At 43.2% G+C, this 13,392-nt stretch overlaps 1 protein-coding gene across 2 annotated transcripts in view; it reads right to left on the bottom strand.

Moving 5' to 3' along the window:
- The window catches only part of tnpo1 (transportin 1), a 51,190-nt gene that overhangs the window by 2,707 nt on the left and 35,091 nt on the right, over positions 1 to 13,392 (bottom strand). Inside the window, exons 13-24 of one of the 2 annotated variants that reach the window (XM_036976968.1) lie at positions 12,385 to 12,610; positions 11,603 to 11,774; positions 11,404 to 11,490; positions 7,309 to 7,416; positions 6,513 to 6,671; positions 6,214 to 6,301; positions 5,939 to 6,037; positions 5,741 to 5,836; positions 1,915 to 1,990; positions 667 to 766; positions 397 to 471; positions 125 to 264 (exon numbers count right to left, since the gene is read on the bottom strand). In XM_036976968.1, coding sequence (XP_036832863.1) covers positions 157 to 264; positions 397 to 471; positions 667 to 766; positions 1,915 to 1,990; positions 5,741 to 5,836; positions 5,939 to 6,037; positions 6,214 to 6,301; positions 6,513 to 6,671; positions 7,309 to 7,416; positions 11,404 to 11,490; positions 11,603 to 11,774; positions 12,385 to 12,610 — 1,394 coding nt within the window. In that variant the 3' untranslated portion in view covers positions 125 to 156. Of the gene's footprint in view, positions 1 to 124; positions 265 to 396; positions 472 to 666; positions 767 to 1,914; positions 1,991 to 5,740; positions 5,837 to 5,938; positions 6,038 to 6,213; positions 6,302 to 6,512; positions 6,672 to 7,308; positions 7,417 to 11,403; positions 11,491 to 11,602; positions 11,775 to 12,384; positions 12,611 to 13,392 lie in introns of those variants that run through there. The other variant, XR_005051669.1, reaches the window with a different exon arrangement.

Below are 13,392 nucleotides of genomic sequence, written 5' to 3'. Positions count from 1 at the left end.
ACCTTCCTAATTTCGCTTGCTTATCATTTTGCTCAAATAAGGTGGCTAACAAACAGACACTAAAGTGCCTTGGATAGGATCTCTCGGCTCTATAATTAGATTTGACCATGAATGTGCAAAGTACCCCCTTGAACAGGTATGTTCCTATGGAAAGCATTACACCCCGTAGAAGGCCGCCAGCCGTTCCTTCAGAGGCAGTGGGAACTGGTCTGAGAAACGCCTCCAGTTATCCTCGCCCACCTGATTCTTGAACCCATGGAGGATCTGAAAATATCAGACAACAATTAGCACAAAGCCACGCATGCACACATTGTGGATCAGGATATTCACTCCTTCCCCTTACACAGATCGGGCCTCGAGTCTACAAGACTACGTGGCAGAGTTATCAGTTTTTACCTTGCCGAACATGTCTCGCAGATCATCCTTTGGATTTACCCACGAGGCCACTGCATCACAGAAAAATATAAAGTCCTGGAGAAAATGAGAGTAAAGGTCTGCCTTGAGACAACAAGAGTTTCTCTGCAAACATCACTCACTAATGGGGCCATATAACCAGTAATGCAGTTCCTGTATTTTTCATAGTCCTCAACTGATGGGGCCATGAGAAGAAGAGAAGTGCAGTTCCTATGTTATACTCTAGAGGGCAGCAATGCCTGGGGGCCTCACCTGTACCACTCCTCCAGGGTTGACACTGATCATAGTGCAGATGCCTCGGAACGCTGAGTCTTTTTCCTCATTGTCTCTTATGTTCCTTAGAGAGGTGCACCTGTCAACAGGAACAGCCACGTTTTACACCAGGCCAGAGGGGCTGCCTTAAAGCACTGCATAGCATTACAATTCAATACCCTTACAGCACTCTGAAATGACCATTGACTGTATTCAATAATGTAATTGAACTTGCATAGGTATATCATATTACCTGTTAACACAATAAATTCCACTATGGATAAATAGAATACCTTCCAAAATATAACAATACTACATCTATTGCCTCAAGGTATGTATGGCAACTAAAAAAAGAAAAATAGCCTATAGTATATTAAAAAAATACAACTTGCCATTTTTATTTCATACTTGTGAATTCAATCTAAAATCATTTATTTTAGACCTTTAGAAGATTTGATATTATCAGAACTACTTTCACCAAAGACTACTTCGGAAGGTACAAAATATTCTCGTGGGGAGAAAATGATTTCTCTCAGATAATTTAAAACAGTATCAGACTGGTGCATGCACATCAAACAAACCGGTCCTTCTGAAACATTGTGTTAAAGCAATTAACTATACACTTACGAGTAAGTCACTAAAAACGGTTTTATTACTTTTAAAATAACTTAACTTTGGCCCATATGGCATTTAGGTTAACCTTTACTATAGCACATTATAAATGCTAAATCTTTTTATATTAACTTTTTTCTTAAAGGAAGTTGAGGAATTCTGGGATAGGAACATGCAGCTGGATGACTAGTGGACGGGGGGGGGGGTGCTCTGAGAATGCTTTGGGAAAGTTTTTGTGGAATGCTTTGGGAATTTTAGGGAAGCCTTTTGTTTTCCCTTTCTGAACCAGCAGGCATGTGACAGTCGAATCCCATGCACTAATTAGTAGTTAGCGACAATTAACAATGACAAACTGTAAAATAAATAAACCAGTAATGTATAAAATACATGAAGGTGCTACTGAAGCAAAATACATCACAGACAGAGGACCTAAAAGAGGACTGGATTAGTCACATGGTTGGCAATGATTACGGACTGATTCAGGAGAAACAGAAAATACTTATTTCAGAAAGAAAGAGAGGGAGGAAGAGAGAAAGACAGAGACAGGGAAGAAGAGAGAGACAGGAAGAGACAGACATGGAGAAAGAGGAAAGAGGATAGGAATATGAATTAAATAAAAGATTGAATAATACACACCAGGGTCTTATAAACTGCTGTAGCATGGGTGCCACCTCTTGAGGACAAACGTAACCAAGACGACCAATTGTTATTGCTAAGGTAACGCAATCACGGTTATACACCACCAAACGCCAACCAAGACATGAGCAATGAGGAGAAAAAATAAAGAAAAAACAAACAACTCAGAAACATAAATCAACAGAATCCATGTATGATAATAAACAGAAGAATTCACTAGTGTTGATTATTACTGCCCCGTGTAGGCTAGTATGGCACTAAAAACAAACACCTCGTTTAAGGGAGAACACTTTGACAACACAATATCAATCAAGCAGCAACATGCCTGCTCGGACGTCAGAAATATCAATGTTGAAATGGCCTCTGTTCTCTTACGACAAACTCCTCTTTCCAAAATGTTAAAGGAAATGTTCTTCGTCTAACTTTAAAGTGTAAAGTCATTAGTTAGCCAAATGCCAGTATGGAATGTTTACAGGGTTCTTATTCTTCTCAAAGTTGGCAGCTGGGAATTGAGCTTTCAGAGGTTTCTCCCTTAAACTCACAAAAAGGTTCATCTTTCCATAAGAAACAGAAAAACGTTTCTTCTTTTTTTGGTTGTAAAGAAATGACCAACTACATGGGAGGAGACTAGTATCCAGTACAGCAGGTTCTTATGAGGAGACAGAGAGGAGGACCTACGTTTAAGAGACACAAAACTATGCAACATTCTCATTAAGAAACAGGCATTTATGAACAGTCCAATGAGACATGCAGAAAGCAGATGATAGGCTCATTAGAAATAAAGTTCAGTGCAGGATAGGCTGATTAGCTGCAAATGAGGATGGAGGGGAGGGGTTATAGCTATACAGTGCCTTCAGAAAGTACTCATACCCTTTGACTTTCACATTTGTTGTGTTACAGCCTGTATTCAAAAATGTATTCAATTGTTTGTTTTTCCTCACCCATCTACACACAATACCTCATAACGACAAAATTAAAAAGTTATTTATTTTTATGTTTACAAATGTATTGAAAATTAAATACAGAAATATTGAATTTACATAAGAATTCACACTCCTGAGTCAATACTAGAAGCACCTTTGGCAGCGATTACAGCTGTGAGTCTTTCTGGGTAAGTCTGGGTAAGAGCTTTCCACACCTGGATTGTGCAACATTTGCCCATTATCCTTTAAAAAATGTGTCAAACTTTATCAAGTTGGTTGTTGATCATTGCTAGACAAACATTTGCAGGTCTTGCCATAGATTTTTCAAAGTCAAAACTAACTCGGCCACTCAGGAACATTCAGTGTCTTCTTGATAAGCAACTCCAGTGTAGATTTGGAATTGTGTTTTAGGTTCTTGTCCTGCTGAAAGGTGAATTCATCTCCCAGTGTCTGGTGGAAAGCAGACTGAACCAGATTTACTCCAGGATTTCCACCTGTGCTTAGCTTCATTCCACTAATTTTTTTATCCTGAAAAACTCCCCAGTCCCTAACAATTACAAGCATACCCATAACACGATGCAGCAACTATGCTTGAAAATATGGAGAGTGGTATTGAGTAATGTGTTGTATTGGATTTGCACGTTGTACTGTAATGTAGTGCCTTGTTGCAAACAGGATGCATGTTTTGGAATATTTGTATTATTTTCACTGTCAATTAGGTTAGTATTGTGTAATAACTACAATGTTGTTGAGGCATCATCTGTTTTGTCCTATCACAGCCATTAAACTCTGTAAATGTTTTAAAGTCACCATTGGCCTCATGGTGAAATCCATGAGCGGTGTCCTTCCTCTCCGGCAACTGAGTTGGGAAGGACGCCTGCATCTTTGTAGTGACTTGGTTTATTGACCATCCAAAGTGTAATAATAACTTGACCATGCTCAAAAGGATATTCAATATAAGCTTTTTTTTTTTACCCATCAACTAATGGGTGTCCTTCTTTGCGAGCCATTGGAAAACCTCCCTGATCTTTATGGTTGAATCTGTGTTTGAAAATCACTGCTCAACTGAGGGACCTTACTGATAATTGTATGTGTGTGGTACAGAGATGAGGTAGTCATTCAAAAACCATGTTAAACACTATTATTGCAACTTATTATGTGACTTGTGCACATTTTTACTCCTGAACTTAGGCTTGCCATGACAAAGGGGTTTATTAGTTATTGAATCAAGACATTTCAGCTTAACATTTGTAATTCATTTGTAAACATTTCGAAAAACATAACTAAGGGGTAATTGCATGTACACCAGTGACCAAAAAAATATATTTTAAATGCAGGCTGTAACACAACAAAATGTGGAAAACTCAAGGGGTGTGAATACTTTCTGAAGGCACTGTATATGGCCTCAAACCCCATCCACCTCAATAGTGTTGATGTGACTTTATACTGTATGTGTGTTTTAAAGTGCTTTGAAGGATCAAATTGGTGAGTTATAAGAGAATCAAAATGAATACATTTTCTGAATGTTTTGAGGTTAGCTGAAAATGAAGATTAGGAGAGTTCTTGTATGAAACAACCCAAAGGAAACCAAGTTGATTATGTTTTGATTTATCATACTAAAATAGAATGGTAGTGGACTGAGCTGAACAGCATAGCCCTATGGCTCCATCAATCCATCACCTATCCTGCATTAAACGTTTGCCATCCTTTAACTAAACATTCAACATATATTGGCAGATATGCATTCACATTTAAAAGAAACTAACTAAAAACAACAAATAAATAAACTGACAAACAAACAGGAACAACATCTACAAATTCCCTAGTTTTACTGGGGGGGTGTAGGGGGGTTAGTTAAGCAGGTTACACTTCACCCTCATTTTGGCTCAGTTTGGGTTCTAGTTTCAAGTCGGCGGCCATTTTGGATCACCCAAATACGGTTTCCAATTCGACTAGAGCATCTAAATAAAAGCAGAGTGTAACCGAAGGTTTGTTTGATAAGTATAGGCGCTATAACATTTCTCTCAACACCCCAAAAAATGTTTAGGATGGGATTAGCTCTTTCCTCAGTCAGCAAAGACGACTAGTTATTATTATTATTATTGATGATCATCATCATCAGAGTGTTCAGTAAACATTCAGTTTGTCAAATTAACCGTATGAAAACTCTTGAAGCATTTAGCTATACACTCCACTGTCTCAGTTAAGACCTTATGGTCACCTATTGATGCTGCTCAACACTTCAACTTCACTTCAAGGGAAATAAAGCTAGAAAAATCTGACAACCAACGGTGCAACAGAATCAATCCATTTCAGTTAATAATGCCAAGACTGTACACTTACAGGGTTTGCTCGGTTTTGGCATTTCCCCAGATTCTTACTCCATGAGGAACAAATACTTAATCTGTCACTCTTTCTCCCCTCCTTTCTTTCCCTCTTTCCACCTCAGCCACATTTAATTTCTTTCAGCAGGGATCCAACAGCCCATAAACACAGCCTCTAAGCCATAGATCATTGGGTCCAAATAGTTGGGATGTTTGGTTGAAACCGGCAAAACCTGTAAGGCCCAGAGCATGGGGAGGCTTTCAGATGGAGATTAATGGCCTCCGCTCCAGTCAGAGGGTGTCCCAATAACTTCTCCTTCTTCCTGAAGTCTGCACTCGTTCACTACTCCCCAGATATTTAAAAGCATTGGATTGGTGTTGGCATGGGCAACGAGGAGTTTTCATATACCAGTAATTTCCCTTCAAATCCATGAAGGGAATTGAACGAGTGCACACTTCGGGAGAAAGGAGATTTCATTGGGGCGCACCCAGAGTGGCCCTGACTGACTGTGCTGTGTAACGTCTCCCTGTGTGGATGGCAGGTTCAGCACAGCCTGCAGCGCCACCTTGTGGTGGTACCTGTGTTCTCCAGCAGGGTCTTTGGGGTGTTGGGCCTGTTGATGATCTCAACCAGCTGGTGCAGCACCATGGTCACATAGGGCTGCATCTCAGCCCCTGGGGAGAGGGGAAGGAGAAGGGAGGTGTAACACACACATTCATGAGAATGTATCCAAGCTGGTATGTGTGACCTCTTTCTGACAATTTCCAGACACTCACCCATTTGTATAGATATCTCTCCGATTGCCCACGTTGCATTGTTGCACACTGATATCAACTCTGGGTTCAGATTAGTGCCTAGTATAGGCATGAAATCAGCTGCACAGAAGAGAAAGAGATAGAAGCTTAAATCATTGGTAACTGATAACCTGACATTCAGACCACTACACACATCTTGTATATCAGCCGGTTTGTTACTGCCAGTCTGGTGTAAGAGAATAGAGTATCAGGCTGTGTGTTACTGCCAGTCTGGTGTAAGAGAATAGAGTACGTACCGATGCATGGCTTTACATGCTGGAAACAAGCTTTAGTCAGGTCACCCAGCAGAGCAAAGGAGCTCTGCCGCACCTCAGGCATTTTGTCCTAAGGGAGATAGAGAGGACAGAGAGAGCGAGATATTAGTCATGACTCACGGACCTGAGAGATTAAGTATGTCAGGGTTAGTTGATCTGTAACACTGAGGTCACTGGTTGAACTGTAACACTGAGATCACTGGTTGGTTGATTGATCTGTAACACTGCAAGATCACGGGTTGGTTGGTTGATCTGTAACACTGAGGTCACTGGTTGGTTACCTGCATGCACTGGTACATGAGCGTGAGGATGTTGCTACGGGCAACCAACTGCTCGATGTTGCCGCCCAACCCCTCGGCCAGTCCACTGAGCAGGTCCAGAGCCACAATCATAAAGTCCTTATCAGGAGCCTCGTACTGGTCTGGCTGGGACTGGTGGAGCTGGATGGAGAGACAGAGGGGAGGGAGACAGGAAAAGGGGGCAGTAAGCAAGGGAGACAGATGATAGAATATATGGTAGAGGAAGAGAGAGAGGGGAGGTAGTGTGACAGAGGGTGATGGAAAGAGGAGAGAGTGTGGATTAGATTTGGGAACATAGTTATTTGAAATAATTAGATTCCACATTCCGCAAGCACGAAATCCAACCGCGAGCAGATAATCCCCAAATGTTCTCATACACACACTATCTGTGCCAAAACCCTTCTCTATGGTGTGTTCAGTGCCAACTCACACAGCCAGCTGGCACAAACAAGATGATGTTTACAGGCAAGAAAGCAAGCACTAAACAAATGCTCCCTCACGCAACACTGTCTCACACCCCCGTGTCTCTCACACAACAGTGTCTCACACCCCCGTGTCCCTCACACAACAGTGTCTCACACCCCCGTGTCCCTCACGCAAGTGTCTCACACCCCTGTGTCCCTAACGCAACAGTCTCTCACACCCCCCCCCCCCCGTGTCACTCACACACACCCATGTCCCTCACACAACAGTGTCTCACAGATCCCTGTGTCCCTCACGCAACAGTGTCTCACACACCCCTGTGTCCCTCACACAACAACGGACGTGTGTGTCTCACCATGGCCTGAGCGAGGGTCTTCTGCACCAGGTTGACACAGCGCTGGTACACAGGCTCACAGTAGGGCAGGAAACCACTCTGGAGAGATGTGGCTACTGACGACAGGCACTGAGAGATGGAGGGAGAGCAAGAGATGGGGGGATTCAGAGAAGAGAGAAGGTGATGTGACAAGAGAGAGGATAAAAGAGGAAGAAATAATTTGGGCATGAAAAGCATGCCCAAATTAACCTGCCTTCTACTCAGGCCCAGAAGATAGGATATGCATATAATTAGTAGATTTGGATAGAATACTCTAAAGTTTCCAAAACTGTTAAAATAATATCTGAGTATAACAGAACTGATTTGGCAGGCGAAAACCTTCCATTCAGGAAGAAGTTTTCTATTCAATGCCATTACAGTATCCATTGACTTAGGACTCAAATTGCAGTTCCAATGCCTTCCACTAGATGTCACCGTCTTTAGAAATAGTTTCAGGCTTGTATTCTGAAAAATGAGGGAGTAAGAGCAGTCTGAATGAGTGGACCCTGCCGGGTCACAGAGCTTTTTCATGCGAGCGACCGAGAGAGTGCCTTTCATCTTCTTTTTTTTTACCCACTTTTCTCCCCAATTTCGTGGTATCCAATTGTTAGTAATTACTATCTTGTCTCATCGCTACAACTCCCGTACGGGCTCGGGAGAGACAAAGGTTGAAAGCCATGCGTCCTCCGATACACAACCCAACCAAGCCGCACTGCTTCTTAACACAGAGCGCCTCCAACCCGGAAGCCAGCCGCACCAATGTGTCGGCGGAAACACCGTGTACCTGGACACCTTGGCTAGCGCGTACAGCGCCTGGCCCGCCACAGGAGGCGCTGGTGCGCGATGAGACAAGGATATCCCTACCGGCCAAACCCTCCCTAACCCGGACGACGGTAGGCCAATTGTGCGTTGCCCCACGGACCTAACGGACGCGGCCGGATGCGACAGAGCCTGGGCGCGAACCCAGAGTCTCTGGTGGCGCAGCTAGTGCTGCGATGCAGTGCTCTAGACCACTACGAGGCCGAGAGTGCCTTTCTTGTTTACCTTTTATATTGACGACGTTATTGTCCGGTTGAAATATTATTGATTATTTCGGCTAAAAACAACCTGACGATTGAATATAAACATTATTTGACATGTTTCTATGAACTTTACGGATTCAATTTGGATTTTTTGTCTGCCTGTTGTGACTGCGTTTGAGCCTGTGGATTACTGAAGAAATTGCGCAAACAAAACAGAGGTTTTCAGATATAAATAGAGACTTTATTGAACAAAAGGAACATTTATTGAATAAATGAATGTCTTCTGAGTGCAAACATATGAAGATCATCAAAGGTAAGTGATTAATTTTCTCTCTATTTCTGACTTGTGTAACTCTTCTACTTGGCTGGTTACTGTTTGTAAATTATTTGTCTGCTGGGCTATGTCCTCAAATAATCGTAAGGTATGCTTTCGCCGTAAAGCAGTTTTGAAATCTGATACCGTGGTTGGATTCACAAGAAATTAATCTTTAAACCTATGTAAATTAGTTGTATCTTTTCTGAATTTTTATAATGAGTATTTCTGTATTTGAATTTGGCGCTCTGCAATCTCACTGGATGTTGGCCAGGAGAGGTTAAAGGTAGTAACTTTTACATTTTAGTAAATTGTTTAACCTTTTACGTGTAGGGGGCAGTATTTTCGTTTTTGGCTAAAAAACATACCCATCTGAGTATAACAGAACTGATATTGCAGGCGAAAACCCGAGGAAAATCCAATCAGGAAGTGCCTCTTATTTTGAAACCTCTCTGTTCCTATTCATATCCTCCATTTAAAGGGATATCAACCAGATTCCTTTTTCTATGGCTTCCCTGAGGTGTCAACAGTCGTTACACATAGTTTCAGGCTTTTATTTAGAAAAATAAGCGTGAAAGATCACATTGTGTAAGTGGATAGGTGGGGGCTCTCAGAGTGAGTTTTGCACTAGAGTTTCTCCAAAAAAGTTTATCTGAAAAACCTATACACCCGGGTTGATATATTAGCAAATATATATTTTAAAAACAACCTGAGGATTGATTATAAAAAATGTTTGACATGTTTCTGTGGACATTATGGATACTATTTGGAATTTTTGTCTGCGTTGTCGTGACTGCTCTTTCCTGTGGATTTCTGAACATAACACGACAAACAAACGGAGGTATTTTGGGTATAAAAATGATCTTTATGGAACAAAAGGAACATTTGTTGTGTAACTGGGAGTCTCGTGAGTGAAAACATCCGAAGATCAAAGGTAAACGATTAATTTGATTGCTTTTCTTATTTTCGTGACCTAGTTAATGCTTAGTGTACATAATGTTATGCTATCGATAAATTTACAAACGCTTGGATTACTTTCGCTGTAAAGCATCATTTCTAAATCTGAGCCAACAGGTGGATTAACAAAAGGCTAAACTGTGTTTTGCAATATTGCACTTGTGATTTCATGAATATGAATATTTTTTAGTAATATTATTTGACTGTGGCGCTATGCTATTCAGCGGTTGCTGACGAAAATGATCCCGCTAATGGGATGGGTAGCGTCAAGAAGTTTAACAGAGTGAGCATGTTTTAGCTGAAGTGTAGAAAACTACCCTGGACAATTGTGTCTTGGTGTGAGAGGACAGTGAGGCTCACCTCTAGTAAAGGGAACATTATTAGAGGACAGTGAGGCTCACCTCTAGTAAAGGGAACATTATTAGACAATGAGGCTCACCTCTAGTAAAGGGAACATTATTAGAGGACAGTGAGGCTCACCTCTAGTAAAGGGAACATTATTAGAGGACAATGAGGCTCACCTCTAGTAAAGGGAACATTATTAGAGGACAGTGAGGCTCACCTCTAGTAAAGGGAACATTATTAGAGGACAGTGAGGCTCACCTCTAGTAAAGGGAACATTATTAGAGGACAATGAGGCTCACCTCTAGTAAAGGGAACATTATTAGAGGACAGTGAGGCTCACCTCTAGTAAAGGGAACATTATTAGACAATGAGGCCCACCTCAAGTAAAGGGAACATTATTAGACAATGAGGCCCACCTCTAGTAAAGGGAACATTATTAGACAGTGAGGCTCACCTCTAGTAAAGGGAACATTATTAGACAGTGAGGCCCACCTCAAGTAAAGGGAACATTATTAGACAGTGAGGCTCACCTCTAGTAAAGGGAACATTATTAGACAGTGAGGCTCACCTCTAGTAAAGGGAACATTATTAGAGGACAGTGAGGCCCACATCTAGTAAAGGGAACCTTATTAGAGGACAGTGAGGCTCACCTCTAGTAAAGGGAACATTATTAGACAATGAGGCTCACCTCTAGTAAAGGTAACATTATTAGACAGTGAGGTTCACCTCTAGTAAAGGGAACATTATTAGACAGTGAGGCTCACCTCTAGTAAAGGGAACATTATTAGACAGTGAGGCTCACCTCTAGTAAAGGGAACATTATTAGAGGACAGTGAGGATCACCTCAAGTAAAGGGAACATTATTAGACAGTGAGGCTCACCTCTAGTAAAGGGAACATTATTAGACAGTGAGGCTCACCTCTAGTAAAGGGAACATTATTAGAGGACAGTGAGGCCCACATCTAGTAAAGGGAACATTATTAGAGGACAATGAGGCTCACCTCTAGTAAAGGGAACATTATTAGAGGACAGTGAGGCTCACCTCTAGTAAAGGGAACATTATTAGACAGTGAGGCTCACCTCTAGTAAAGGGAACATTATTAGACAGTGAGGCTCACCTCTAGTAAAGGGAACATTATTAGACAGTGAGGCTCACCTCTAGTAAAGGGAACATTATTAGAGGACAGTGAGGCTCACCTCTAGTAAAGGGAACATTATTAGACAGTGAGGCTCACCTCTAGTAAAGGGAACCTTATTAGAGGACAGTGAGGCCCATCTCTAGTAAAGGGAACCTTATTAGAGGACAATGAGGCTCACCTCTAGTAAAGGGAACGTTATTAGAGGACAGTGAGGCTCACCTCTAGTAAAGGGAACATTATCAGAGGACAGTGAGGCTCACCTCTAGTAAAGGGAACATTATTAGAGGACAGTGAGGCTCACCTCTAGTAAAGGGAACAGATCCTTGTCTTCGTCCTTCAGCTGGTTCCACTTTGCTATCAGTGGAGGCATCAGCATCTGAATGTACTCCTAAACACATACAGTAAAGCCCACATTAGACATCACAACTAAACACTTACAGTAAAGCCCACATTAGACGACAACAACTAAACACACAGCTGAAAGGTGTGTGTGTGTGTACCGGCTTGTTGAGGTGGTGTCCAACGGAGTCAGCGAGCGTCCCTATAGCATCGTACAGTATAAGCAGGTTCTTGTGTTGGTACTTGTTGAAGGCAAACACCAGAGTGTCCAGGATGTAGGCCAGGTAGGGAACCAACTCTGTACACGCCTCCTCTTCCAGAGTGGCAAAGGCACTGGGGGGAGAGATAGTGGAAACAGAGAAAGGAGAGAGAGGGGTGAGGGAGGTAGAGGGGAGAGAGAAAGAGAGGGGGAGAGAGGAGGGGGATAAGGCAGGAGAGAGAGGGGTGAGGGAGGTAGAGGGGAGAGAGAAAGAGAGGGGGAGAGAGGAGGGGGATAAGGCAGGAGAGAGAGGGGTGAGGGAGGTAGAGGGGAGAGAGAAAGAGAGGGGAGAGAGAGGGGTGAGAGAGGTAGAGGGGAGAGAGAAAGAGAGGGGAGAGAGGGGTGAGAGAGGTAGAGGGGAGAGAGAAAGAGAGGGGAGAGAGAAAGAGAGGGGAGAGAGAGAGAGGGGTGAGAGAAATAAAAGGTTGTTTAGAACACCACTTTGAGAGGGGTGAGAGAAATAAAAGGTTGTTTAGAACACCACTTTTCAGTCAAGCTGTTCTTTTTGAACTGTGGTTCAAAAACTTTTGATTGTATCAACTGATCGTCACAATGATCATCATCTTTACTTCAACTCCCAGGACTGTCGTCCCCAGCTTTAAAATTACTGAATATTTACAAATAAATCAGACATCTGGTCAAACAGAACCACAGCTACCAACAGCTGACCACATGCTGACTCACCTGCAGGCAGCCTCCTGCACCCTCTTGTTGGAGTCCAGGATGCGTTTGAGGAGCTCAGTCATCAGTGGCTTCAGATAAGTGTCAGGAGGCTGGCTGACCACCCAGTGGGCATATCGACTCAGGGTCCAGCAGGTGATGGAGCGCACCAGGGCCTTCTCATCACTCAGACACTGCACCAGGTGGGGGATGAGCTCTGGCAGGTAGGGGATCATACCCTGCATACAACCTGGGAAAATGACATGGGGTTAGACTACTGGGTTCCACTGGCTTTAAGATCAGCGGTGAAAATGGTGGAGAGATAGTCTTGTTTAGTCCTTCGTTCAGGTTGCATGGTAGAATACCCCTGATAGCTAGAATTATGCAACTTCCTGACCCACACAAGTGGATAAACACACTGTACATTCTCTTTCACCACTGTATAGTCTATCACTTCCTCCCCCTCCCAGTCTCTGCTAGTCCTTACCCTCAGCGATGGCCCCCAGGACCAGTATACCAGTCTCTGCTAGTCCTTACCCTCAGCGATGGCCCCCAGGACCAGTATACCAGTCTCTGCTAGTCCTTACCCTCAGCGATGGCCCCCGGGACCAGTATACCAGTCTCTGCTAGTCCTTACCCTCAGCGATGGCCCCCAGGACCAGTATACCAGTCTCTGCTAGTCGTTACCCTCACTGATGGCCCCCAGGACCAGTATACCAGTTTCTGCTAGTCCTTACCCTCAGCGATGGCCCCCAGGACCAGTATACCAGTCTCTGCTAGTCCTTACCCTCAGCGATAGCCCCCAGGACCAGTATACCAGTATCTGCTAGTCCTTACCCTCAGTGATGGCCCCCAGGACCAGTATACCAGTCTCTGCTAGTCCTTACCCTCAGCGATGGCCCCCAGGACCAGTATACCAGTCTCTGCTAGTCCTTACCCTCAGCGATAGCCCCCAGGACCAGTATACCAGTCTCTGCTAGTCCTTACCCTCAGCGATGGCCCCCAGGACCAGTATACCAGTCTCTGCTAGTC

The sequence above is a fragment of the Oncorhynchus mykiss genome, chromosome 5, assembly GCF_013265735.2.
Source record: "Oncorhynchus mykiss isolate Arlee chromosome 5, USDA_OmykA_1.1, whole genome shotgun sequence".
Classification (NCBI taxonomy): domain Eukaryota; kingdom Metazoa; phylum Chordata; class Actinopteri; order Salmoniformes; family Salmonidae; genus Oncorhynchus; species Oncorhynchus mykiss.
This window is presented reverse-complemented; position numbering and strand designations above follow the sequence as displayed.